Raw genomic sequence first — 27,460 nt, forward strand, 5'->3', positions numbered from 1 at the left:
CCTGGGGTCCAGGCAGCCCTGGCCCAGGAAGGCAGAACAAAGGACTTCCTCTGAGGAAGGGTGTTATACCCTCTCCCTTTGGAAATAGGTGTCAGAACTGGGGAGGAATAGCCTCCCACAGCCTCTGGAAATGCTTTGATGGGCACAGATGGTGCCTATCTCTGCATAAGCCAGCCTACACCGGTTCAGGGATCCCCCAGCCCTGCTCTGGCGCGAAACTGGACAAAGGAAAGGGGAGTGACCACTCCCCTGACCTGCACCTCCCAGAGGAGGTGCCCAGAGCTCCTCCAGTGTGCCCCAGACCTCTGCCATCTTGGATTCAGAAGTGTTTCTGGCACACTGGACTGCTCTGAGTGGCCAGGGCCAGCAGGTGACGTCAGAGACTCCTTCTGATAGGCTCTTACCTCTGTTAGTATCCAATCCGCCTTCCTAGGTAGCCAAACCTCCTTTCCTGGCTATTTAGGGTCTCTGCTTTGGGGAATTCTTTAGATAATGAATGCAAGAGCTCACCAGAGTTCCCCTGCATCTCCCTCTTCACCTTCTGCCAAAGGATCGACTGCTGACTGCTCAGGACGCCTGCAAAACCGCAACAAAGTAGCCAAACGACTACTAGCAACCTTGTATCGCTTCATCCTGCCGGCTTTCTCGACTGTTTCCAGGTGGTGCATGCTCTGGGGTTAGCCTGCCTCCTTCTTGCGCCAGGAGCTCTGAAGAAATCTCCCGTGGGTCAACGGAATCTTGCCCCTGCACCGCAGACAACAAAAGACTGTATCACCGGTCCTCTGGGTCCCCTCTCAGCACGACGAGTGTGGTCCCTGGAACTCAGCAACTCTGTCCAAGTGACTCCCACAGTCCAGTGACTCTTCAGTCCAAGTTTGATGGAGGTAAGTCCTTGCCTCCCCACGCTAGACTGCATTGCTGGGTACCGCGTGATTTGCAGCTGCTCCGGCTCCTGTGCACTCTCCCAGGATTTCCTTCATGCACAGCCAAGCCTGGGTCCCCGACACTCTAACCTGCAGTGCATAACCTTCTGAGTTGTCCTCCGGCGTCGTGGGACTCCCTTTTGTGACTTCGGGTGGACTCCGGTTCACTCTTCTTCGAAGTGCCTGTTCCGGTACTTCTGCGGGTGCTGCCTGCTTCTGTGAGGGCTCCCTGACTTGCTGGGTGCCCCTCTGTCTCCTCATCCAAGTGGCGTCATCCTGGTCCCTCCTGGGCCACAGCAGCATCCAAAAACCCTAACCGCAACCATTGCAGCTAGCAAGGGTTGTTTGCAGTCTTTCTGCGTGGGAACACCTCTGCAGGCTTCTTCACGACATCCATCGGACATCCATCCTCCAAAGGGGAAGTTCCTAGTCCTCTTCATTCTTGCAAAACACCAAGCTTCTTCCATCCGGTGGCAGCTTCCTTGCACCCTCAGCTGGCATTTCCTAGGCTCCTGCCCACTCTCGACACTGTCGCGACTCTTGGACTTAGTCCCCTTGTCTTACAGGTACTCAGGTCCGGAAATCAACTGTTGTTGCATTGCTGGTGTTGGTTTTCCTTGCAGAATCCCCCAATCACGACTTCTGTGCTCTCTGGGGGTTGTAGGTGCACTTTACACCTACCTTCAGGGTCTTGGGGTGGGCTATTTTTGTAACCCTCACTGTTTTCTTACAGTCCCAGCGACCCTGTACAAGCTCACATAGGTTTGGGGTCCATTCGTGGTTCGCATTCCACTTTTGGAGTATATGGTTTGTGTTGCCCCTATACCTATGTGCTCCTATTGCAATCTATTGTAACTTTACACTGCTTGCATTACTTTTCTTGCTATAACCTGCATAATTTTGGTTTGTGTACATATAGCTTGTGTATCTTTCTCATCCTCATACTGAGGGTACTCACTGAGATACTTTTGGCATATTGTGATAAAAATAAAGTACCTTTATTTTTAGTATATCTGTGTATTGCGTTTTCTTATGATATTGTGCATATGACACCAGTGGTATAGTAGGAGCTTTACATGTCTCCTAGTTCAGCCTAAGCTGCTTTGCCATAGCTACCTTCTATCAGCCTTAGCTGCTAGAAACACCTCTTCTACACTAATAAGGGATAACTGGACCTGGCACAATGTGTAAGTACCTCTGGTACACACTACAAGCCAGGCCAGCCTCCTACATTGGGCATCAGTAAACATAGCAGAAGGCAGAAAGTGGTACCCAGATCTGTGAAATGGAAAGCCAAAGTGAAATATCAGGGTCCATACATAGAGGTAAAAAGGCAGAATCATGCAATGTCTTACAGTAGTATGATATGAGAGAAGCAGTACCAGTCTCTTACCTGTGGCTCACTGGAAATATTGCATGATGATGTTGTTTCAGTTGTCTATATCTTCTTCTTCTGCCTCCTCTTCTTCATTGTCCACAGACTCCACAGCTGTCACGAGACCAACATCAGGTCCATCCTCCTGCAGAAAAGGCTCCTGAGGTCGCAAATCCAGGCTGTGCAACATACGGCATGCCACGATTATCTGGCACACCTTCTTCGGTGAGTAGTATAAGGAGCCACCAGTCAGATGGAGGCACCGGAACCTGACCTCCAGGAGGCCGAAAGTGCACTCAATTATCCTCCTAGTTTGCCCATGTGCCTCATTGTAGCGTTCCTCTGCCCTTGTCCTGGCATTCCTCACTAGGGTCAGTAGCCATGACAGGTTGGGGTAACAAGAGTCACCTGGAAATATCGAGGGACAACTGTTAGACACACACCAACCTTTAGGGACAACCCCATACCCAGACACCTATGTCAACTGTGTTGGGACCTTGGGCTCACCTATTAGCCACACACTGTGCCTCTGGAGTTGCCCCATCACATAAGGGATGTTGCTATTTCTCAAAATGTAAGCGTCATGCACTGAGCCAGGATACTTGGCATTCACATGGGAGATGTACTGGTCTGCCAAACACACCATCTGCACATTCATGGAATGGTAGCTTTTGCGGTTTCTGTACACCTGTTCATTCCTGCGGGAGGCAGGACAAATGCCACATGTTTACCATCAATGGCACCAATGATGTTGGGGATATGTCCCAGGGCATAGAAGTCACCCTTCACTGTGGGCAAATCCTCCACCTAAGGGAAAACAATGTACCTGCACATGTGTTTCAGCAGGGCAGATAACAATCTGGACAACACGTTAGAGAACATTGGCTGTGACATCCTTGATGCCATGGCCACTGTTGTCTGAAGTGACCCACTGGCCAGGAAATGGAGTACTGACAGGACCTCACTAGAGGGGGGATTCCTGTGGGATGGCGGATAGCTGACATCAGGTCTGGCTCCAACTCGGCACACAGTTCTTGGATTGTGGCCCTATCAAGTCTGTAGGTGATAATGATGTGTCTGTCTTCCATTGTCGACAGATCCACCAGGGGTCTGAATACCGGATGATGAAGCCATCTTATCACCTGCCCCAGCGGACGTGCCCTATGGAGGAGAAGGGTGAGCAGAGGGTCATACACCACATAGCTTGCACAAGGGTGTTTAGAACAATCGTGATGTAATCGTGTTGCGCCGTCTGTCTGTATTCCTGCCCAAAAGTGCGCAGTTAGTTGCCCTGCCATGTGCCCCCCTGAAATGGTGGCTGCCTGACCTGTAAGGAGGGACAAGGGGAAATGAGGTAACTGCGCTGGCGTTGTGCAGCGTCGCGGTAGGCGGAAAAAGACTGCAGCGCAAATCAGCATTGGTTATCATTGGGCCCTATTGGTTCCAGGAGCCAATGACGATGTACGCCGGCGGTGACGGTACACACCGCCGTGGACGGGACCGCCATTTTCTATCTGTTCACTCACTTGATACCTGACCTTCAACAGGAGAGGACCTACACTGCAAGTGCTGCTGTGACCTGAGTCTGGAAGCAACAATGGCTACTGTGCCTGGGGAAAGGGCCCCTGCCTTCACAGCGGAGGAGTTGGACAACCTTGTGGCTGGGGTCCTCTCCCAGTACACGCTACTCTGTGGTCCTCCAGACAAACAGGTGAGTACACTGTGAGCATGATGGACGGGACATGAATGTATAGATTGGCGTGGATGGAAGATATGGGGGGCAGAGGCCAGCATGTGAGGATGGTCAGTGTATGTGTTTCTGGGCCAGGGTGGGAGGTTTGGGGCCAATGAGTAAGAAGAACTGGATGGGGGAGTAATATCCATTCTCACTTAACTTTTCCTCTAGGTCAGCACCCACCAGAAGAAGGGTATTTGGCATGCCATCGCCAAGGAAGTGCGGAGCCTGGGGGTCTATCATAGACGGAGCACCCATTGCCGCAAAAGATGGAAGGACCTGCACCGCTAGAGCAAGAAGACGGCGGAGACCCAGCTGGGGATGGCCTCCCAACGTGGAAGGGGTGCCTGTCGCACCATGACCCCCCTGATGTACCGGATCCTGGCGGTGGCATATCCTGATTTGAATGGGCGCTTGAGGGCATCACAGCAGCCACAAGGGGGTGAGTACAGTCTCATTCACTGACTCTGCATGCTTTATCATGTTTCTGGGTGAGGGAAGTGGGCTTTGGGTTCCCCTAGGCCAGGGCAGACGTGCCAGGGTAGATCCATTGTTAGGCAGACTCAGTGGCACTCCAACCCCAAAAGTGGTAGTGGCCCTCTACACCTAGTCAGGCTCCTGTGGGTTCCAGGTGTGCATCAAATGGGTCTAGGCACCATCCCCCATGGGCATGTGATTTTCCCCTGAACTGTTAGTGCATGGCCTAGTGCATAGGGCTGCTCCCTGTGTGTTGTGTCCGCCAACGGTGATGTTGTTGCAGGCATTGACCATGTGTCTCTTCTGTCTTTCCTCCCCTTTTTGTTTTGTCACCCTATCCTTGTGTGCAGTAGCATCATCTGGTGGAGGAGCTGAGGCACCGGAGCAAGAGGGAGCTGCAACCCACATGGCCCAGGAGGGTGAATGTACGGAGTCTGAAGGCACCAGTGGGACGGAGGGCGAGGGGAGCTCCACGACGGGGACAGGAGATACCAGTGACAGCGACTCCTCCTCTGATGGGAGCTACCTTGCGTTGGCGGGCACATCTGTGCCCACTGCATCAACAGGTACAGCCACCACCCCCCCTACCAGCACCGCCCTCCCAGCAGCCCCTCAGCATGTTTCCTGTGCCTGCTCAGCCAGGAGGGTGGGCATCTCCTTTGCCACAGGCACCTCAGGCCCTGCCCCAGTCAGCCCTGCTGCCCTCAGTGAGGAGGCTATTGGCCTTCTGAGATCCCTCACTGTTGGGCAATCAACCATTCTGAATGCCATCCAGGGTGTCGAGAGGCATTTGCAACAAACAAATGCATACCTGGAGGGCATTCATTCTGGCGTGGCAGCCCAACAGAGAGCATTTCAGGCTCTGGCCTCAGCACTGATGGCAGCCCTTGTCCCTGTGTCCAGCCTCCCCCCTCCAACTTCCACTACCCAGACCCAATCCCCTCTAACTCAGTCTATCCTAAGCACACCATCAGACCAACATGCACACTCATCAACACACAAGAGTGGACATGGCAAACATAAGCACCACACATCCCACAGGCACTCACACAAGCACCATCCCCATGCAGAGATACCAACATACATTGCCTCCACTGTGTCCCCCTCCTCCACGTCTTCCACCTCCCTCCCTGTCTCATCTCCACTCACACCTGCATGAACTACATCATCAGCCACTACCTCCATCACCAGCACGCCCATTCTCACACACCGCTCATGTGCAATCACCACTCCCACTGCCATGCACACGTCCCCTGTGTCCTCTCCCAGTGTGTCTGTGAGCCCTCCTCTAAACTACACAAATGCAGGCACACACCCACTCAACAGTCATCCACCTCACAACAGCCTCCAGCCCATGCACCCTCACCCAAACTCTGCAGACTTACACCTCCTACAACCACTACCTCTTCCTCCACTCCAAAACCCCCTCCATTTTCCCATCCAGTGTGTCTAAAAAACTTTCCTGGCTAACACTGACCGCTTCCCTACACCCCCCTGTCCTTTCCCTAGGGCCAGGATGTCCAGATCCCAGCCCAGCACCTCAGCCACGAAATCCTCGAGCACTGTGGTCCCTGCAAGTCCAGTAACATCGCGGGCGTCACCCATCAGAGCTGCCAGTGTGCCACCTAGTGAGGCCAAGGATCACCCTATTCCACCACCCAGCAAACCATCATCCAAGACAAAAGAGGACAGTGCCAAGGTCCCAGCAGTGACTTCCAAGGTGGGGAAGGGACACAAGGCTAAAGGGAAGTCAGCTCAGGGCACGGAGCCTCTGGGTGAGGGACTGCGTCACCCCTTCTGCAAGACAGAACAGCAACCCCGTACGACGGTGGCCAATGCCACAAACACTGCTACCTGCACTGCCACCTGCATGGCCACCTGCACCGCCACCTGCATGCCCACCTGCACTGCCACCTGCACCGCTACATGCACGGCCACCTGCACGTCTGCTGCCTCTGCAACAGTCCCCAGCATCATACCCAGTAAGCAGCCGTCCGAGGCTGCAGGGGACGTCCTGCTGTCTCCCTCCACAGGTGCTGACACATGCACCACTGGCAGCATCTCCGCCACAGACACCGCCGCAACCACCGCCACTGCCCCACGACGTGCTCAGACAGTGCCACCACAGCTGACATGAACATCATTCCCAGTGGGCAGCCGTCCAAGGCTGCAGGAGACGTCCTGGACCCTGCACAGACTACATGAGGCACCACAACCAGCACTGGCAGTACCAGCAGTTGGCAGGCAAACTCGCCGCAGGGTGGAGTGTGTCTCTGCCTCCATGGAGTATCATGCTACCTGTTCCCAGAACATCTCGTGGCACACACACCCAGGTGAGGGAATGGGAACTGGCACACACCATGTGCAGCACTCTGGGCACGGAGCCCCCTCCAGAACCCGTGGGAAAAGCATCCACTCACCCAGTCCTTGGCAGGATGAAGCACTCTGGGCACCAAGCCCACACCAGAACCAGTGGAGAAAAGCACCAACTCACCCAGTCCTTGGCAGGATGAAGCACTCTGGGCACAAAGCCCCCTCCAGAACCACTGGAGGAAAGCATCCATTCGCCCAGTCCTTGGCAGGATGAAGCACTCTGGGCACAAAGCCCCCTCCAGAACCAGTGGAGAAAAGCATCCACTCAAGCATCCACTCACCCAGTCCTTGGCAGGATGAAGCACTCTGGGCACAAAGCCCCCTCCAGAACCAGTGGAGAAAAGGATCCACTAGAGAGACTGTGGCTTTGCACTCCCCAGGACCAATCAGTGGGCAACCCATCCACTTGAGAGACTTGTGAGACTGTGGCTTTGCACTCTCCAGGACCAATCTGTGGGCATGGAGCCCCCTCTTGGCGCAGTGGAGATCGTCCCATCATCCGGCTGAGGTGCCCCCCTCCCCTTCCCCTCGAGGTGCCTGTTTATTTTCAACCTGATGCCCCTGCAGTGTTCTCTCCGTTTTGAGGCAGGTTTCATGTGTGGGCTTCGCCCATGCATTTTGGGACCACTGGTCCACGGACAATGAATGGAACACTATCCGAACTTGTGTAGTTGCTGTACATTTTGTATATATTGCTCTTTTACAGACCTGTTTCCCTTTCTGGATTTTCGATGATTACACTCGTTACAATCATTTAATTTTGTCCTTGCGTTCTTCCAGTGGGTGACGGGGTGTAAATGTAATGTTGATGCATGTATTTGTGTGTATGGTGTTGTGGGTGAGGGTGGGGGTGGGGGTGTTGCGTGTTGTGTGTGTGTGTCACTCTCTGTTTCCTCCCCCCTCCCCTGTGTGCTCGGTGCAGTACTCACTGTGGTCGTCGCCGCCGTCTTTGATGTTCCTGGTAAAAGAGGAGGTAAACCAACAATGGTAACACCTGTGGTTCCGGCTCCATGCGTCCTGGTTCCTCGTTGGGTGTCGAGAGGTGAGTGGTTTCCCTTCCAAGTCATATTTACGCCATGCTTTTGATGGCATTGGTACCGCCCCAGAAAAGCTAGCGGATTGGTGCCTTGTAATACAGTGGGCGGTACATTGGCTTCCGCTTGTCTGTTGGCGGTTACTGCCGCGGTGTTTGTTTCTACTGCTGTGGCGGTCGGAGTGTTAAAGTGGCTGACTATTTTGGTGGTTTCCGCCATGGTCGTGATCCCATTTTTCTTTACCGCCTGCCTGTTGGCGGTATTACTGCCGCTTTAACACAGACCCCCAGGGTTGTAATGAGGGCCTAAGTGTGACTACAGTGGTATTGCATGAGCTTTGCATGTCTCCTAGATAAGCCTTGGCTGCTGATCCACAGCTACCTCTAGAGAGCCAGGCTTCTAGATATTAACTACACTACACTAATAAGGGATAGCTAGACCTGGTATAAGGTGTAAGTTCTGTAGGTACCCACCACACACTAGGCCAGCCTCCTACAGGTCCTAACCCATTTTTTATGACACAGGAGACTCCATTCCTAACATTACAACAAGTATCCAATGTAAGTAATAATAATATCTTGTTACAAGGTTTGACGGCCCAGCAACTAATTGAATGGCTGGAAAGGCTGAATAGCACACCAGGAGACTCAAATGGAGGAAGTCCCTTGAATTTGTCCAGGCTTAAGTTGGAAGTAGAGGAATTAATTAAGGAAACAATTGGATTAAACAGAATTGATTCATACAGTGAAGATAAATTGTGCTTCTTGTGCAAACTAATTACCAACAAAGCAGGATTATCACAGCAGAGATTAGCACACCTGGCAGAGAAATATGACGTAGCGATTGAGGAAACTAAGCATTTGAGAAGAAGTTATAGGTTAAAATTTGACTCAAAAGATATCGAGAACATGAGAATATCAGGAATGATCATTCACATTAGGGAATTGATCCAGAGCATTTTGACATTGGGGGCATTAGATAAGTGGGAAGGCAAGTGGGTAAAGAAACAAGACAAAAAGACAAGGGATTCCGCAAATGTAACTTAATGTGATGCAGACTGATGATCCAGCAAAAATATTACCGATGAGACAAATTCCTGGAGAGAATTTTGTACATGTCCCTTGGAATAGAAGTGACATTTTGTCATTTACAAATGACTATCCCAGATTGAGAGAGAAGCCAGTAGAATGGTACCAGCAAACAGACAGGTTTGTGAAGCTTGCAAAATGCCTATGGGAAGACTTGAATACTTTATTAGAATTAGTGGTTCCAGCTGATTTGTGGGTTGAATGCAAAAAGAGTGTAGATTGGTCAACAAGAGAGCCCCCACGAGATCAGACTATGGGTGCTCCATCTCCTGACGTAATGAAATATTATTATAAGGTGATTGAATTCTTGAAAACAAGAATTTCCCCCCAAAATATCGATTGGCAGAGAATAGACAGGACAGCTTAAGAAGGAAAGGAGTCCATACATGCTTACTATGAGAGATTGTTGCAGGCATTCAAACATTACAGTGGTACAGAGACTATTGAGCCGAAAGACGATTCATTTTTTGTTCAGATTTGTTGAAGGATTGAGACCTGAAATAAGCCAGATGATTAAGAGTCATTTGATTTGTTGGCAAGAAAAGCCGATTGATGAATTATTGAAATATGCCAAGTACTGTAGAGAGGACATTGAATTGAAGCGGAAAAAGTTGAAAGAGAAGACAATGGTGATGCAGACTAAAGCGGCACAATCAGGAATGCAAGGGAGTTTTCAAATTCAGTAGGAAAACATGTGGTTTTTAGAATCAGGCAAAAGGTAGAGGTTGAGATGGAAATGGAAATGTGAACTGTGGTGTTGATTTGAGTACTGTAGTTTCCCAGAATGATATGCAGGCTATGAAAAGGACATTACCTTGTCACGCTTGCGGAGACCTCGGACATTTGGAGTGGGAGTGTCCGGTGCTAGGACAGAAAGGTGTTTCCCCATAGACTAATTAAATCAATTCTCTTCCAAACATGAGAAGACCAAGAATGAGAGGTCAAAATTTCGATTTCCAAAATAATGCATTTCAAGTGCAAGGGCCTGAGCCCTTTCAACAGATGCAAATGCCACGTTTGCAGATGCCACAGTCACAGCAGATGCAACCCCAAGTTCAAATGGTACCAATACAACAAATTCAGATATCACAAGCCCCAATGGAGCAGCAGCAAATTATGCTTCCTCAGCACGGCAAAGGTCAACGGTTTAACACTGTTAATAACAAAATACACCAATACTCATTAAATAGTGAGGATGAATTGAATGATGAGTGGGTGAGTCAGAGTTCGGATGAAGAAGAATGTGTGTTAGCAGCTTCCTTAGAAGTAGACCAGAAAAGTCCATATGTGAAAGGAAAGTAATGGGTCACAACGTCTCATACTTAGTTGATACAGGACCTACACGCTCTACTGTGAAAACTACAGAAGACCCTAACTTACCCCTTTCAGGGAAAATATTACCGATTGTAGGAGTTGCAAACCAGTATTTGACAAACCCGATCACAGAACCGGTTTCAGTTCAAATTGAAAATTTCAAAGGCTTACACAAATTTGTAGTTTGTGACTCTAGTCCGGTTTTCTTACTGAGAAGGGACTTGAAATGCAAAACAAGATGTTCAATTACCTGCACAAATGATGGGATTGCCATACACACAAATAGTGATGTTGAAGATGACGAGGATCTGGACTGTCGCCACATGAAATCCTCAGGGGCAGAGCAATGAGGTTGCCAGCTGATCCTGCCAATGTTCTTGTTAACATAACAGATGGTACGGTGTTGAACTACTGAAAGGGTCAAGCTGATGTGGTTCGCACTTTTTCTCATCAGGTGGAGGCCACAACTGTGCAGCCATCCCAAGATCAGAGTCACAACCTGAGAGCCGGAGACTGGGTTGTGATCAGAAAACACGTGAGGAAGACTTGTTTGGAGCCTCGGTGTAAGGGTCCTCACCAAGTAGTACTGTTTACTACTACTGCTGTGAAGTATGCAGGAGTTCCGAATTGGATTCATGCTAGTCACACTCGAAAAGTACCCTGTCCTTTGGACAATGAAGAAGAGTTGTTGAGAGTACCAACAACTTCCAGACAAACTCCAAAAACAGAGAAGGAAACTGGAGAATCAGAGTCTGAGCAGACAGAGGAAAATCCAGACACTCCTGTAATAGTTAAGACAGAGGACTTACAGGAAAGTGACAAGGAACAAGCCTCAACTGAGGCCGCAGTACAGTCTAGTCAGAGGAGGGCTCTCCCAGAAGCAGATGATCCCAAAAGACAGACAGAGCAACTCACAGACCCAGTGGAGGGAACTGAGTCAAATCAAAGTCAAACAGATCTGATTCCTCCAGAGGCAGTTGCAGGTACATCAAGCCAAAATCCTGTAGAAAAAAGAGAAGCTGAAAGTCCGGCACTGAAAAGAGCACTAACCAAGGGAACACAGGAAAAAGACAAGTGGCCAAGATCACAAGCTAAGAGAAAAGATTCAGCCACATTGTCAACAATCGAAGAAGTAGTATTCACAAGAAAGGAAAACTTAAATGACCAGGAATACATTCAGTACTTTATTCCAATCATGATTTAGTATTTTCCTTTGTTCCTTTTATCAAATACTTGAGTAGAGTACCTAGGGAAAATAATATAGAATTAGTGAGAGGTTTCTTTGAACCTACTTTGACATTTGGCATAGCTTACATAGACAGGAACAACCTTACATGCTTCCTTACACCAGTAAAAAAGAGTTTTCAAGATCAAACGGATGATAGGAGAAAGGCAGTAAAGAAGAAGATAGGAAAAGGATTAGTGAAAAGGACATTTAGAAATGCATTTTGCAACACTAAAACACAAGGGAAGTTAGCTTTAGATGTGCAAAATGTAGGTAAGTTTTGTATATACAGGCCAAAATCCAGAATGGAATGAGTAAATGCAGACGTGTTTCTCTTCCAGAGTAAATGGACTTTCATGCTAAATGGACAAGACCCAGCGATTCCAGAGGCTTACTACATACGTGGACAAAATGCTTATTACTGTCTTCCAAGAAGATGGTATGGCACATGTAATTTGGGAATTGTGGTCCCAAAGATTTATCAACTTGAACATCTGAATGAGACACCTAAACTAAATTAATTTCACCTTGCTAGATCAAAGAGAGAATCTTATTCTGGTATAATTGGAGATTTATTTGGAGCAATGATTTCCCCAAAGGGAGTTTTTCTAAATTCTTTGAAGATTTGAATGTTGTCTACTATTGTGGATAACATGCTGACTAGTTTTTCAGGAGCCCTGGTCCTGATGGACACTGAAATGGCTGCGGTACGTTCTATGACTCTTCAGAACCACCTTGCGTTAGACATCATTTAGCAAAGGAGGGCGTAGTCTGTAATATTCTGAAATCGTAACATTGTTGCCCATATATTCCTGATAGTAGCAGAGAAATTAAAAGCTTTATTAACAATCTTACTAATATTAACTCTGAGCTGACAGTTCCAAAAGAACCTGGAGTTTGGGAAAAAGTAGGCAAAGACTTTGCTTCCCAGGGCAACCTAGGAAAAGGTATAATTGTGAAAATATTACAGGTGCTTTTGATTATTATAATTTGTATAATTGGTCAATGGGGAGTTCATAATTTGTACACTGTAATAAAAAGGCAGAAGATTAAAAATGATCAGAGGAAGGAAGAAATTAAATTAGAAATGAGAAGAAGTAGATATTTTTATAAAAATCGGAGAAAGAAAAGAAATGTCAAACTTTATCACAAAACTAAATTTTAGACTAACAAAAATTGTGTTATGTGATGTAAGGTGTGATAACACATTTAGTCATCAGAGGAGGGATTATGAAAGCTGAATTAATTACTAATAAATTAGCATTTATTAATAGCTAAGAATTTAGATGAATTAGGCTAACACAGAGAAAATTGAGTGTCTTGGGAAATGTGTCCACTAAGGTCGCCACCATAACATGGAAGATATTAATAAAGAAATAACATTAACTGCTTCGAAATGAAATGCACATGTAGCCTAAATGTATTAGTGGATCCTATTAATGTTTTAGTGAGATGTATTTGCTTAATTTTAATAGGCAAAGAGTAATTGTGAAATTGTGGGCCTAGTCGATAAGCCCACATGTTAAGTTTCCTGGCAAAAATAAATGTTCATGAATGTTTTTTGTAAAAGCAGAGAATTAATACTTATTCATTGTTCACACATTGTTCACGCAATGCTGACCAAATAGATCTGTAACCTTGCAATGTTAAATACGTTGATGTCTTAAACTGTCTAGTGAGAACTGTCTGCTGAAAAGTAGTGTACTACCTATGGATACAAATGTATCCTTGATGCGTGAGAAGCAAATGTTCTCAGGCCTTAACAATGGCTGTACTGACTGGAGTTATGATTGTAACAAAAAAATTACTCAACCAAACTGGTGACGGGAACGGGAGAAGAGGAGCCAATCATCAATGTGTGAAAGACTGTCTAACTAAATCATGGATTCTGGAATTCATGTTTATTGGTTCTACTGTGAACGCACAATATTCTGGCCAATGACGACATGGGAAAATGCTTTATGGATTTTATATCCAGATTATACACTACAGAAACAGTCAGTCCATTTCCATCCCATTCTCTATCCCTTAGCAGTCCCGTTCGAGGAGCAACACAGTTTCTGATGTCTTATTATCTTTAGCCCCATAGGATAATTGTGTAAATGTTGTTGATGCCTATTCCTTAGCTTGATGCCCTTTCTAAGTTGGTTTAGTTAACTTATAGCCCCAATTGTGGCTGAGCTGATCCCCTTCATTGTCCCCTGTCAAAGCTGACCAGACGGATTTCCAACTGATGAAGAAATCACAGCTTGCTCATCCATTCAGGAGAGGTATTACAAAATGCTATTGTCTTTGTTATAGATTTTTGTTCTTTCTCTTAGGTACCAACCACTATTTTATAAGAGCCATAGTTAGATGTTTTCCAAATTGAGTTTTGAATAAATTACTTTTGTATGAAGCCCAAACATGTCATCCGAATGGGAGGGTTAGTTAGTGTGTCCCATGCAAAAAAATGTTATTAACAAAGAACTGATTTTATTCACCTGTCAAGTCTTGATGTATGCCATCTCTGTTGTTCAGTTATTCATGTTATTAATCTGCACTGTAACTTTTGGATGTCTAATGATAAATGTTTTGGTAAGATTAAGATTCTTTCTCCGCTTTGGTCAGCCGGTGTTGTTTGTATATGCTTATCATTTGGTCTTGAGATTAAATTACTTGATATTAGCATTGTTAATCTAGGGAAATAAACTTACTAAAAGGTGTGGTTATTCATGGCCACGTGGGTCATGGGGAGTAAAGGTTACTGACTCAAGATTTCTGATATTTGATTTGTTATGTTATATTATTGTTGGTTACTACAAGAGTAGAATTTGTGTCCATGGTGGAGTCATTCTAAGCGTAGTCTAAAGGTCCATCGTACCTCTAATGCGTCCCTTTATAAATAAATTACCAAAGACCAAATAAGGCCAGACACGCTAGCATTGGTAAATGTGAAAAAAGGAAGTTTGCCTTGTGCAGCCTTGCATATTCACATATTATTTTTATCGTGCATGTTTTGTTCATTAAATATTATGCTGTTTGATTGTTATTGATTGTGCACATTTTAATAATTGTACTTTATTTTTTTTGTCATGATACTGTACAGCTCTTCGTGTCAGGATTTGCATTTTATGAATACTAATAATAACACAAAATACATCTTGTCTTGATGTTTTACAAAAGTCGAGAATCACGGTTTTCAAGAAACAGATGACAAATGACTGATTAGAAGTGGCCCATTAAATTATGATGCCTGCGCTGCCACCTGTTTGTGCAGCAATCTCAATTGCAATTGATCTGATGCTTGCTGCAACCGATTGGTACCAAGTCTGAATAAGTTCATACTCGCCATTAAATTTCAGCACGTCAAACCTGCTGCAATTTAACAAGGGGAAAAGGTCTGGTTTTATCAGGAGGTACAGATTTTGGTGGCATAATCACCGAAATCCGCAGGTTAATGCTAGTCCTGGGCGGAGTTCACAGAGTTCCATTCTGTGGAATTCCACAGAGTTGATTTAAAGCTCTGTAAAATTCCATAGAGGCGGTGTTCCGTGAGTGGCAGAGTGGCCCCTTTCCTGAATGCGCCCGATCTTGGAAGCGCTGAGCAGGGTCGGGACTCGTTAGCAAGGCCTGACCCTGCTTAGCGCTTCCGAGATCGGGTGCATTCAGGAGAGGACCGTAGGCAGTCAAAGCTGCCATTTCCAGCCTCTTGTGCACCAGCCTGTCCGTGTGCACTGCACACAGGGCAGGCCGGTGCACAAGAGGCCTGAAACTGCAGCTTTCTTTCGCTGCCTATGGCTCTGACTTGAATTCAGACCACGGCCGAAGGCAGCAAAAGGTGCTATTTCAGGCCTCTTGTGCACCGGCCTGCTCCGCGTGCAATGCACACGGGGCAGGCCGGTGCACAAGAGGCCTGGGTAGGTCGGTGCACAAGAGGCCTGAAATGGCAGCTTTCACTGCCTACAGCACTGGTCTCAATTCAGGCCAGTGCCAAGGCACCAGAAGCTGCCATTTCAGGCCTCTTGTGAACAAGTGTGCACATAGAAAAAATAAGGACACATGGCTCCTCTTTGCCAGCGGCCTGGCGCTCCACTTCCCTCTGCCCCACGTTCCCAGGCCCGGCCTGGGCTGCTGGCGGAGGGAGGCCTGGAGGATCCAGAGCTGTTGCCAGCAGCAACTCCATGCTGCTGCGCCAATGTCGGGCCGAGAGTGTGCATTGCAGCCCAGTTATGCCTGCACAAGCGCAGACTGTGAGCTTGTGCTGTGTGGCCCATAACTGGGCTGCAGTACACACACAGTGAGCTCTGCTCCACTGGCAGGGCTAGCAGGGTTTTTGGGTGAACTCTGCGCTGCAAGCAGAGTGCGGAATGCCAAAAACTCTGTTAGCTCCGCCAGTGGAGTAGAGCTTGCCGCCCACTCCTAGTTAGTCTACAAAACTCAGAATATATAATAATTGATGTATCAGATAAATTATTAACACCTCAGTGTTGAATTTACTTCAGATGTAATAAGTACCACATCCAACTTCGCCTACTTGTACTCTGTCCTAATTCTATACCTCCATATAAGTGTATTGCTCCAAACACTTGTTTACCCGTAAAATAAATTCACTCAAAATTTGTCAATATATTAAGGTTGAAAAGCCAACACTGCAAGCTCATGACTTAGCCCTTCTTATTGTATAACTGAGCATGAGGCCTTGAACAGACAATGCAGACTGTAGCTCCTTTTTTGGACATCCCCAGCTCCTGTATCTGTTCAAACACAAAGTGCATTCTCTAAAGAAGCAAAAAGAAGCAATCTCTCATCTACTCTCAAGATATTGGTTTGTCTTTTGGACACTTTCTGCACACACAGCCCTGAATCAACTCATCATAAAATAGTAATGTCCATATCAACTACAAGGTCTGAAAGTATCTTTTCTTCTGCTGCTAGATTCCAGCTAAACCGAGATAAGCCCCTGAGGCTTGTCTATCATTCTTTATAGTCACATACTGCCTCTGTCTAGCTGAGACCTTCTAGTTGTAAAGGTAGTGTTTATTGGTTTAGGAGGGATTTCTTCAAATGAAATCTGAATGAGCTGCATCTGTTCACAAATATATATGATCAGCAGCAAAAGTAGAGGTAAATTCTTCACTAACTGCACTCAGAGAATCCGTCTGCCCCTTTCACCTCCAAATCCAAGAACATCATATGCGACGTACCCCAAGGATCATCCCTCAGTCCTAACCTGTTCAACACCTATATGTCCTCCATCACGGACATCGTCAGATCCTATGGTCTCAACATCATATCCTACGCAGATGACACACAGGTCATCCCCTCACTCACCGAAGACCCCACCACCACCAGAACAAACTTCAGCGATGCCATGAGCAACGTAGCGACCTAGGTGAGAGATAATTGCCTCAAACTCAACCCTGACAAAACAAAAGTACTGATCCCCAGGAGAAACACATCCATCTGGGACCACAGCTGAGGGCCAGCTGAACTTAGACCCACCTCCACGCTGGCAGACCATGCATGCAACTTCTGCATCATCCTTGACAACGAACTGACCATGAAGCAACAAATCAATGCTGTCGCTTCCACTTGCTTCCACATTATCCCCAAGCTCTGCATCATCACCAGCCGCCTCAACTATTGCAATGCACTCTATTCTGGCATCTCCACCCAACTCCTCAAAAGACTCCAGACTATACAGAACGCAGCAGCTAGACTCATCCTGGACCTCCCCAAACAAGCCCACACAACCCGCCACCTCAGAAACCTCCACTGGCTTCCTATCAAGAAGAGATGCCAGTTCAGGATCCTCATGCACACTAACAAATCCCTACATGATTAAGGACCGGCCTACATCTACTACTGACTGAACTTTCATCAACCCACCAGACAACATGCGCTCACTAGCCCTCACACAAAACCCTCAAACCCACTGCAGTTGCAGCAGTGGCTGCTTTTTCTCCTGCATCTCAGACAAGACCTGGAATGACCTGTTGCTCTACTTGCGAACAGCACCCTCTCTTGGGGACTTCAGGAAAAAGCTCAAAACCTGGCTCTTTGATGGAGACCTCACACCCCAGCACCCACATACCCCCAGTGGTGACAGTGCTGTGCCCTACAACTAATGATTGACTGATTGATTGACTAATTGAAGATTCCAAATATTTGATGCATTTTCAGCAAAGATATAAACAGAATTAGCTTGTTTTTATTGAAGCAAATGCATTGAATATGATGACTAAGTCTAGTTTGTGCCAATGTCAGTTCAAATTAGCATGCTTTGTCATTAGCATCCTTATACCTTCTAGGTTTTGACTGTACCTAGCCTGAATAACCCCAGGTAGACCAGGGGAGATGGACGTTGGTCTATAAAGGCTGGATCTCTACTATTTGTAGGTTAATCAATGACCAGGCTAAAACCTTCCATTCACATTGTCTGAATGTCAGTTTTATCCAATGTGGATGAAGTGAAAACATATCATAGATCCATGCATCATGGACCATGGCCCTATATGTAGATGAGAGCAAAGATTTGATACAGCACCATATGAAATGCATGAGATTAACAAAAATATGAAATGAGCATGAATGCCCCCTAGACTCTTTAGTTTACTATTAAATCTATCATTTTCAAATCACCTAACATGCACATTAAGAATTCATTAGCACTACCTCCCCTCAATAACCACTGATGAACATCATGTCATCATTCAATGAACAATCTATAAAATGGCACATATAGAGTGGAACAGTGGAGCAGAATGTGCATCACCCCATAAGTAGCAGAATGGGTGAAGTACCTACTTTTATGTCTGTTGGGAAAATTTTCAGGATCTCAAAAATTCTCAGGACGCTGAAGGATAGGTATGCAGAAGCTGTGAACAATAATGGAGAAGTGATGCTGCTTATGGCAATTAGCCCCTCAACCTAAAAGAAAAAAAAGATTCAATGAGATGCGTCTTTTTATAAATGTTATACTTCGTGGACAAAACTTAAGATAAAATGAGTGACATGATGCCAGGATTAGCATCTGACCCTTTGTAAATATTCTCACTAAAGAAGTTCTTAGACCCCATCTTGTTAGACATGTTTTAGGCCAAATCTAGGATATTTCAAATTCCCCCAGCAAGGGTGGGTAAGCATTGAAAAACGTAATGCCTGGATCAACCTTATCTCAGCCACGTTTATTAGGAGTCTAATTTATCTGTTCAACGGTGTCACTGGCAGCAGGCACATTTACAAGCCCTGGCTCAATCATGTTTCTTTAAAAGTCATATCCGTTTTCTCCTCAATTCCCTGAGTCAGACATATAAACTGTAATACTTTTATTCTCAGCCATAAACTTTAAAGCGCTTCAACTTAAAAACAATTTAGCACATCCAACTGAATATTTAATTTAGCAAACAATAAGAAATTACCTGTGCACAAAGAACAGATCAGAGATCAGGAACTCAATCATCAGCCTTTCCTCTATGGTCAAGAAGGGCCATTAGTATCCTTTAAGGAATGCTGCTATTGACCAGCCAATCAGAATGTTTACAAAATTGGCATTAAGTACTTAGCTCAACCCTGGGTAGTTGTGGCTGTGAGCAGTTAGGCTTTATCAAAGGAACAGCTGTAAAGTATTAGGAAGTACTAAAACAGCTAAATAAGAAGGAAGAAACCCTCAATAATAGTCCAAAACGTATGTATAAAAATAGGTTTAAATTTAATTTTTAAATTGACACCTTATTGGACTTTTTCCCTTATGCAGGGTCAACCCCAATCTTTTTGCCTCCAGCCTCCTATTTTTGTTTTCTGACCTGTTGTTGTTGCCTTTAGAACTTTGAGCACTTTACCACTGCTAACCAGTGCTAAAGTGCGTGTGCCCTCTGTGTAAGCTGTATTGTTGAGTGGATTTCCATGATTGACATATTTGATTTACTGGTACGTCCCTAGTGCAGTGCACTAGAGCTGCTCAGGGCCTGTAAATCAAATGCTACTAGTGGGCCTGCAGCACTGGTTGTGTCACCCACAATAGTAGCTCTGTAAACATGGTTCAGATCTGCCACTGCAGTGTCTGTGTGTGCAGTTTTAAACTGCAAATTCGACTTGGCAAGTGTACCCACTTGCCAGACCTAAACCTTCCCTTTCCTTACATGTAAGACACCCCTAAGGTAGGCCCTTGGTAGCCCCATGGGCAGTGTGCAGTATATGTTTAAGGCAGGACTTATACTAATGTGTTTTATACGTCCTGACAGTCAAATACTGCTAAATTCGGTTTTCACTGTTGCAAGGCCTATCCCTCTCATAGGTTAACATGGGGGCTGCCTTTAAATATGATTGAAGTGTACATTCCCTTTGGGAGCGGAGAGACATGTGGAGTTTGGGGTCTCTGAGCTCCCAATTCAAAAATACATCTTTTAGTAAAGTTGATTTTAAGATTGTGTGTTTGAAAATGCCACTTTTAGAAAGTGGGCTTTTTCTTGCTTAGACCATTTTGTGACTCTGCCTGTTTGTGGATTCCCTGTCTGGGTCAGTTTGACAGTTGGGCTGTTTGTACCTCTTTTTAGACAGTGACACAAAGGGAGCTGGGGTGTAGTCTGCATTTCCTGATGAGCCATCTGTGCTAGGAGGGAGGGGAGGATTGGTCACTCACACCTGAAAGAGCTGTGCCTGCCCTCACACAATCCATTCCCCACCCCCCCTGGTGTGTGTCTGGGCCTGGCCTTGGCAAGGCGGGATTTCACAAACAAGAGAGACTTTTCTTTGAAGTAAACCTACTTCAAAGGCCAAATGGGTATAAGAAGGGCACCGAAAACTACAGACTTTAGAACACTTCTGGAAACCAACAGGAACCTCTCCCTGGAGAAGAGCTGAAGAGCTGAGGAAGAAGAGCTGCCCTGCCAGTGACTGTGCTTTGTGGAGCTATCCTACAGTTGCTGCCTCTGCCTGTGCTGGAGGACAAAGACTGGACATTGTGTGCCTTCCTTCTTGTGAAGAACTCTCCAAGGGCTTGAAACCGAACTTGCCTCCTGTTGTTGAAGTCTCAGGGACAGCAAAGACTTCTCTCTGCCAGCATCTGGAGCCTCTGCTGAGACTCCGACCCTGCCAAGTGGTGCCCATCCAGTTCCTGGGAACCTGAAAGGAGAAGCTGGCAGAACAAGAGTGAGAAATCCACGCACAACCCGCCGTGCGGGGAATGGATCGACGCAACTCTAAGACGCAGCTGAAAAATCGACACGCCGCCGGCTTCACAGCTGAAATCGACGCTCGCCTGCAACGCGGCTGGAAGAACGACACACGCGGCTGGAGAAATGACATGCAGCATCGCTGACAGAGGCGGGTGAGATCGCAACCCGCGCTGCGTGGTTTTTTAATCATCGTGTGGCAGGATTTTCGACGCAAACATCGCTGGACATGTAAAAGCAACGCAAGGCCTGCCCGTTCCCGAGAGTGCTGACCGGATCAACGCATCGCTCTCCTGCGGAGAGAAGAAATGACACACGCCGACCCAGCCGAAGGAGAAACAAGCACGGTCTCACTCGTGAGTGATATCGACGCATCACAAGCCCCTTTTGATGCACACTTGCCCATGCGAGGTTATTTTTGATGCACCCAGGTACATTTCCACGCTAACAGTGTTGTGTTTAAAATTACATGAAGGCTCTTTTTGTTTTTTAATTGATAACTTGACTTGAGTATTGTGGATTTTTGTCGTTTTGGTCTTGTTTTGTTCAGATACATATGTTCTATTTTTCTAAACCTGTGTTGTGTCATTTTGGAGTGTTTTCATTAAGTTACTGTGTGTGTTGGTACAAATACTTTACACCTAGCACTCTGAAATTAAACCTGCTGCTCGTACCAAGCTACCAAGGGGGTGAGCGGGGGTTAGCTGAGGATGATTCTCTTTTACCCAGACTAGAGTGAGGGTCCTTGCTTGAACAGGGGGTAACCTGACTGCCAACCAAAGACATCATTTCTAACAGTTTTGCTTTAGGATTAAACTACCCTCTTTTTTTCACCTCTTGTTTGAGGTTGGGAATGTCACTGTTTTGGGGAGCTGTCTTTAGCATTGCTCTACTGCTGAAGTGGGTGGTGAGGGATGTGGGTTGATGTTTTGACACCACTCAGTGTCCACCCTTGATACTACTAATGATATACACTTTGTACCTACTGGAATATTCTACACTACCACCATGTTGACCATCTTGCTACAATGAAAGAGGTTGGGGGTCGGGTGAACCTAGTCTCATGGAATGTTTGGGGACTCAATCCACGCAAGATAAGTCTGGTTCTTACTACTTAGACTGATATGACGTTTATGTGGCACTCCTCCAGGAGTCTCATTTAACTAAGAACACCGTACACAAGATGGGGGCCCGATGGGCAGTGCAGAGTAAATTATTCCTATTCATCCTCCTCCCGTGGAGTTGTCATATTAATTAAGAGAGGCGTCGCCTTCACAATTACACAGTCTTTAATTTATGATCAGGGCCACCTAGTGATTGTACAGGGATATTTGTATGGCGTACACCTCACCTTGATCAACACATATGAACCTAACACAGATGATCCCAAATTTTTTACATCAGTGAGGAACAGATTGCACAACCTGCCCACATCTATTATATTATGTCTGTTTGGACACTAGAGTGGATAGATCACAACCTTCAAATGGCTCTGACACGAGAGCAGCTAAGAACTGAGAAAGGGTCTGGAAGAATATGGTATGATAGATGCATGGCGCCTTAGACACCCGAGACAGAGGGAGGGCAATTTTACTTCATCGGTTCATGGTACGTTGTCACGCATAGACTACTGGTTAATTTCACAAAAAGATAGTCCATAGGTGAGAGAAACAGAGCACTTGTCTAAAATGTTATCTGATCGTTGTCCAGTGTTACTCAGTCTTGTCCTGCCAGGTGTGTGCCCTATACCCTTTACGTGACATTTCAGAGCGACGGCGATGGTGGTGGAGTCTTTTCAGGAGGCGTTGCACAAGGCAGTTGTGGGTTTTTTCGTTACAAATGAGGGTTCCATGAATGGCTATGACACCCTATGGGAGACCTTCAAGGTCACGATCCAAGGAATCTGTATCGGTATGCAAGCTGGGGTTTTAAAATCGTTCCGCAGCCAACTGCGGACTGTGGAGGATCACCTTGGAGGGACTCGAAAAGAACTATGAAATTAATCTGCAATCATTTATTCTGACCGAAATTCATGAGAAGATCATGGAATTTCAAGATTTGGTGTAGCAAGAGGTGCATTTTCTCTCAAACAGCCATGTGGCGCAAGCATATATCGAAGAGGGGAGACCAGGTCACAGTCTGGCACGCAAACTAAGTAAGCCTAAAGGTCAGGGGTTTATAGTGAGAATTGTTGCTAAAGAACATTGAGAGCATTATGATACGCTCTCAATTCTATCCGCATCTCAGCAATTTTACTCTGATCTCTATAAACCCATGTCTATGGCCTCCTCTTCCGACAGAACTATCTAGCGGACATTGCATTGGCGTGGCTGTCTCAGGAACAGTGTGAATACTTGAGACAGCCAATCACAGTGGAGTACGTCCGAGACGCAATAAGATCCTTTCCTGATGCAGAGCCCCCGGAGTAGACGGATTCACAGGGGAATTTTACAAGGAGTATGCAGATCTATTAGCTCCACATTTGTATAATGTATATGAGGAAGCGTATCAGATGCATATCTTGCCTCCCTCTCTCCATGAAACACTAATAATAGCCCTGCTGAAACCCAATAAACCCCACTGAGCGATGTAAATCGTATTGACCACTGTCTCTTATCAATATAGCCGCAAACATTTTGGTGAAAATTTCTCGTTACTCGCTTACGACCGCTACTTCGGCTGTTGGTTTGCCGGATCCAACTGGCTTTGTTCGTTTGCGATCCACAGCCCATGATCTACGCCCTTCTTTGCCTTGGCACATCAGCTAGAGCCTTCCATGCATGCGGCAACAGTCTTATTAGATGCTGCTAAGGCATTTTATTCCATAGCAAGGGAGTATATGTTTGCTATTATGTCATGTATGGGAATACCAGAGGAGTTCATCAGGTGGGTGCAACTGTTAAATACACTCTCTATGGTGCAAGTGCGAATAAACAGATACACTTCAAGTGGCTTTTTGGTGGGCAGGGGAACGGGACAAAGTTGCCCATTACTATTTGTGATTGTACTATAGCCTCTGGCCTGTATCATGTGCCAAAGACATGCTCATGCTGCATTGTGGTTCAAATTGCAGCTGATAGGCATCTCATTATATGTTGACGACATGGTGCTCTATGTGAGACCACTTGACACTGCCCCTTCTGTTTCGCTCCTGTGTGCAGAGACAACTCTCCAGGTACCCCAATACCTTCGAATAGTCTTGGTGGACCCACCTTGTCTGATTTTAGGAATTGCCCCACCTTGTTCTTCTCTTCTTTATTTATCCAGTTTTTAGCAACAACCCTTTGAATTACTTGCCGTGGATCTCCCATTTGATCTCAATTTCATCCTCCTCTTTTATTATCTTTGATTGGTATTCCGGGCTCCCATTTCTGAGATAAATGTAGAGTCCCAGGCATACACTCTAGTGCAGTGAGACTACAGACAAGTTATGGGGACCTCACATCCTGACATTAGGTGTGAGACTGTCGCCCACACCATCTGCCCTGCCTCTTTAAATAAAATTAGGTTGAAAGTCCATGGGCAGTTAGGGTGAGCCAGATGTTTTTGTTTCAATTTGTTTAAACTAGCATAAGGTTAATTACCTTAATGTTTCCCAAACTGTTTGCCAGGGGTTTTAAAATGTTCAGAAATTTGGTAGTTACTTTCTCTTCAGGAAAGATCGGGTAGATTTGGGTAAGGGTGATGGCCTTGCCGCAGTACTGAAGGGCATTTATTTACTACTGAACAAGGACGTAATGTGACACCGGAATGTAGCATACTAGGCGGCAATCACAAAAGGACCACAGTGAATAAATAGTCCTATGGTAAAATAAGAGTAAATAATTGCACTGACAACATAGTGAGACATGGCCTCTCTTGCGTGTGTCTGTAAAACTGACGTATGTTCTTGAATTTTTGTCCTGAATTTTGACCCTTTGTCCTGAATTTTTGTCCTGAATTTTGACCCTTTGTCCTGAATTATTTACAGTCCTGTACAGAATATGCCTCAATGCCAGGTGGTCACCCTACCGATAACTCTCCGGGCAGTACTACCACACTGATGTGAGGGTATACCGCGGACTGAGATTCATACTGTCTGCTCCACGGCGCATGCCTGGCACACGCTAGGACGTTTGGCTGGGAAATTACCACTCTATGCTCCAGCCCTCCCATTGTGTCACCATCTGGCGATGTCACTCACAAGAGAAAACACTGCACTTAAACTGATTCAAAGGGCTGGGTTGAAGACCTTCTGGACGTTTACCCTAATGACACGCTCGTGGCGTTGGAAGACATTTGCACTGGACAGCCGGCCACTTCACTCTTCAGATTTGTATATTATAGCCTGCGCTCTGCGGTTTGCCAGCTGTATCCCAAGTTCCCACAAGTCCGTCCCAGCTTAACGCTTTACAGAAAATTGCTCACTAGCGACACACGATGCCACCTGATAACTAAGTAATATAACGCAACACAAGCAGACAGGCCACAGACAACAGATAGAGTGAAAGAGAGATGAATGGAATTATTGGGGAGGGAAGAAAGCAAAGAGGATTGGTTGGGTGATTAGTTGTACATAGCTACATATACTGACTGCAAACTGCAACTTGCGAATAATACATTTTAAGTTTCTTCATCAAATGTATTGTACCACTGAGAAACTTCAAAAAAGTGGGTTTCGGGCAAATGCTCCATGCACACGTTGTGGGGAGGAGGAAGCTGACTTTTTGCATATGTCGTGAAAGTATAAAGCTTTGTGACCATATTTTGGAAACAAGTCACGGAAGCGCTAAGGGAGAACAAATAGAGTGGGAGCCAATAGTATGTTTGATAGGAATTAGCGAATGTATCAAGCCTGCTAGCCGTCGTTTTGTGTCCATTGCCGTATTACTGGCGAAGCATCGAGTAGCTCTCCACGGGGGGCAGGGCTGCACCTATGAAGGCATGATAGCTGCACGATACGTCGTATCGTAAGACTCGATTTGAGCTATATGCAAAGGAGCTGCCTAAAAGCTCCAGGCCGAGAGATATCTTGGGACCCCTAACAGCATATCTCCTGGAACATACCGATATGGATGGCTGATGGGGGAAATACCTCTCTCAGGAATGGCACTATTTGGCGATGAGCATTGTATGTAGACTGTGTGTATGCGGTGAAAAGAATATACTGAGTAGGGTGATGCTGATTGGTGGAAGGGTGCGGGGCTGAGAAGAGGCTTGGTTAAGTTGATGTTTTCTCTTTGATACTTTGATGCAAAGATCATGCTGTTGTATTTGATTTTCATGAAAAATATAAATAAAAAAAACAACAACATGCACTGCCAAGGCTGATAGGATGCGCCTTTGGCACCAAATGGCTTTCTGAATGCCTTTTAACCATTCTGTACAGCATCAGTAAGATGCTGTTTAGCAGGGAGAAAAGCAAAAAAAAAAGTTGCAATGACTCAACTGTGCCACATCATTTTTTTGCTGTGCGTATGCTCTCACACACATGCGTTCCTACAAAATGATGCAGGCACCATTTTTTTATTAACAAATCCAGGGATTAATCGGTAAATAAATAAAAAATAAATAGTAGTACAGCAAAATACTACTATTTATTTTTTATTTATTTACCGGGACAGAGAGGAGGCGGCACCTGGCAGCATTTGGACCCTGTGGGACTCCCTCGCAGCCGGAGCTGGGGGAGTCACCGGGTCTCTAGCGCTTAAAGGGCATTTTGCTTTCCCGCTGTGCGGGACGCGCCCGGGCCAAGCCCGGGCCAAGGGCAGGCCCGTCTTGCACCCGTCATCGACCGTCAGAGGCTGGGCTGGGCCACCCCCCTTTCATCTTGCCGTGGATGGTGAGTTTTGTGTTTATTATCTATTTTTATAAGTGTCTGGAAACCTTTCCGCTTGAGAGACTTTGTTTTAAACTGTGTTTCCTGCTGCTGCCCTCAGTGAGGTGCTACCGCTTGCTTAAATGGGGCGGAAAAAGGGCCAGCTATCTGGAGCCATGAGTGGTGGCGGTGGCAGGCAGGGTAACGTAAATACTACTTTGAACTCCTTTCTTGCTAGAGCTGTTGGGGTCGTGACTAAGGAAATTGATCTAGCGGAGAGGAGGCTATCTATGGAGATGGAGGATTGGCGTCATGTCTCATTAGTCAGTGATGCCTCAGTGGCCTTGGAGGAGGAGGGGGTGGTGGCCCATCCTGGAGGAGAGCTATGTGTTGTATCAGAGCGTGACCATGCAGAGAAATTAGGGGACTCTGGCGACCCAGGGCCTTCGAGAAGAAGTAAAAGGCTCTTGCTGTCTTCTCCTGTGGCCTGCTCTATGGATAAGTGCAGTCCTCCGTCGAGGAGAAAGAAGACACTGAAGAAAACAGTCCCCAAAACGAAAGCTTCTCTTCTGGGTAATTCCAAGGAGTTATATGGCGGTACAAAATCTAGCGAGCCAATGGGCTGTGATGCAACCAATTTATTGTTAAAGCTTAAGGAGATGATTGAGGGTATTTTGTCACCTGTGATGGCAAAACTATCGGTGATAGAAAAAGCAGTTTCTCGGCTAGGTGAATTAAGAAGCCAAGGGAGCCAATCTATGGGGGGTTGTAAGGCCCTGAGTTGCCCATCTCATCCTAGTGTGGAGGTGAATCTACAGGAGGAAGATGCTGGGTCCCTGGGAAATTTGCCTCAGCAACTGGATAACCGGTCAAATTCTGGGGGCCAAGGTGCCTGTGCTCAGTCTGTGTTGGCTTCAACTACCGCCCCACCAACGGGCAGGGGGCCTTGAATGAAACTAGCCTC

At 46.3% G+C, this 27,460-nt stretch overlaps 1 protein-coding gene across 4 annotated transcripts in view; it reads right to left on the reverse strand.

The window, feature by feature from the left end:
• MLC1 (modulator of VRAC current 1) overlaps positions 1-27,460 on the reverse strand; it is a 206,867-nt gene that overhangs the window by 23,175 nt on the left and 156,232 nt on the right. For all 4 annotated transcript variants that reach the window (XM_069230093.1, XM_069230096.1, XM_069230097.1 and 1 more), the window contains one exon: positions 18,334-18,456. In XM_069230093.1, the coding sequence (XP_069086194.1) occupies positions 18,334-18,456 (123 nt within the window). The remainder of the gene's footprint in view (positions 1-18,333; positions 18,457-27,460) is intronic.

Source organism: Pleurodeles waltl, chromosome 4_1 (assembly GCF_031143425.1).
Source record: "Pleurodeles waltl isolate 20211129_DDA chromosome 4_1, aPleWal1.hap1.20221129, whole genome shotgun sequence".
Lineage (NCBI taxonomy): Eukaryota > Metazoa > Chordata > Amphibia > Caudata > Salamandridae > Pleurodeles > Pleurodeles waltl.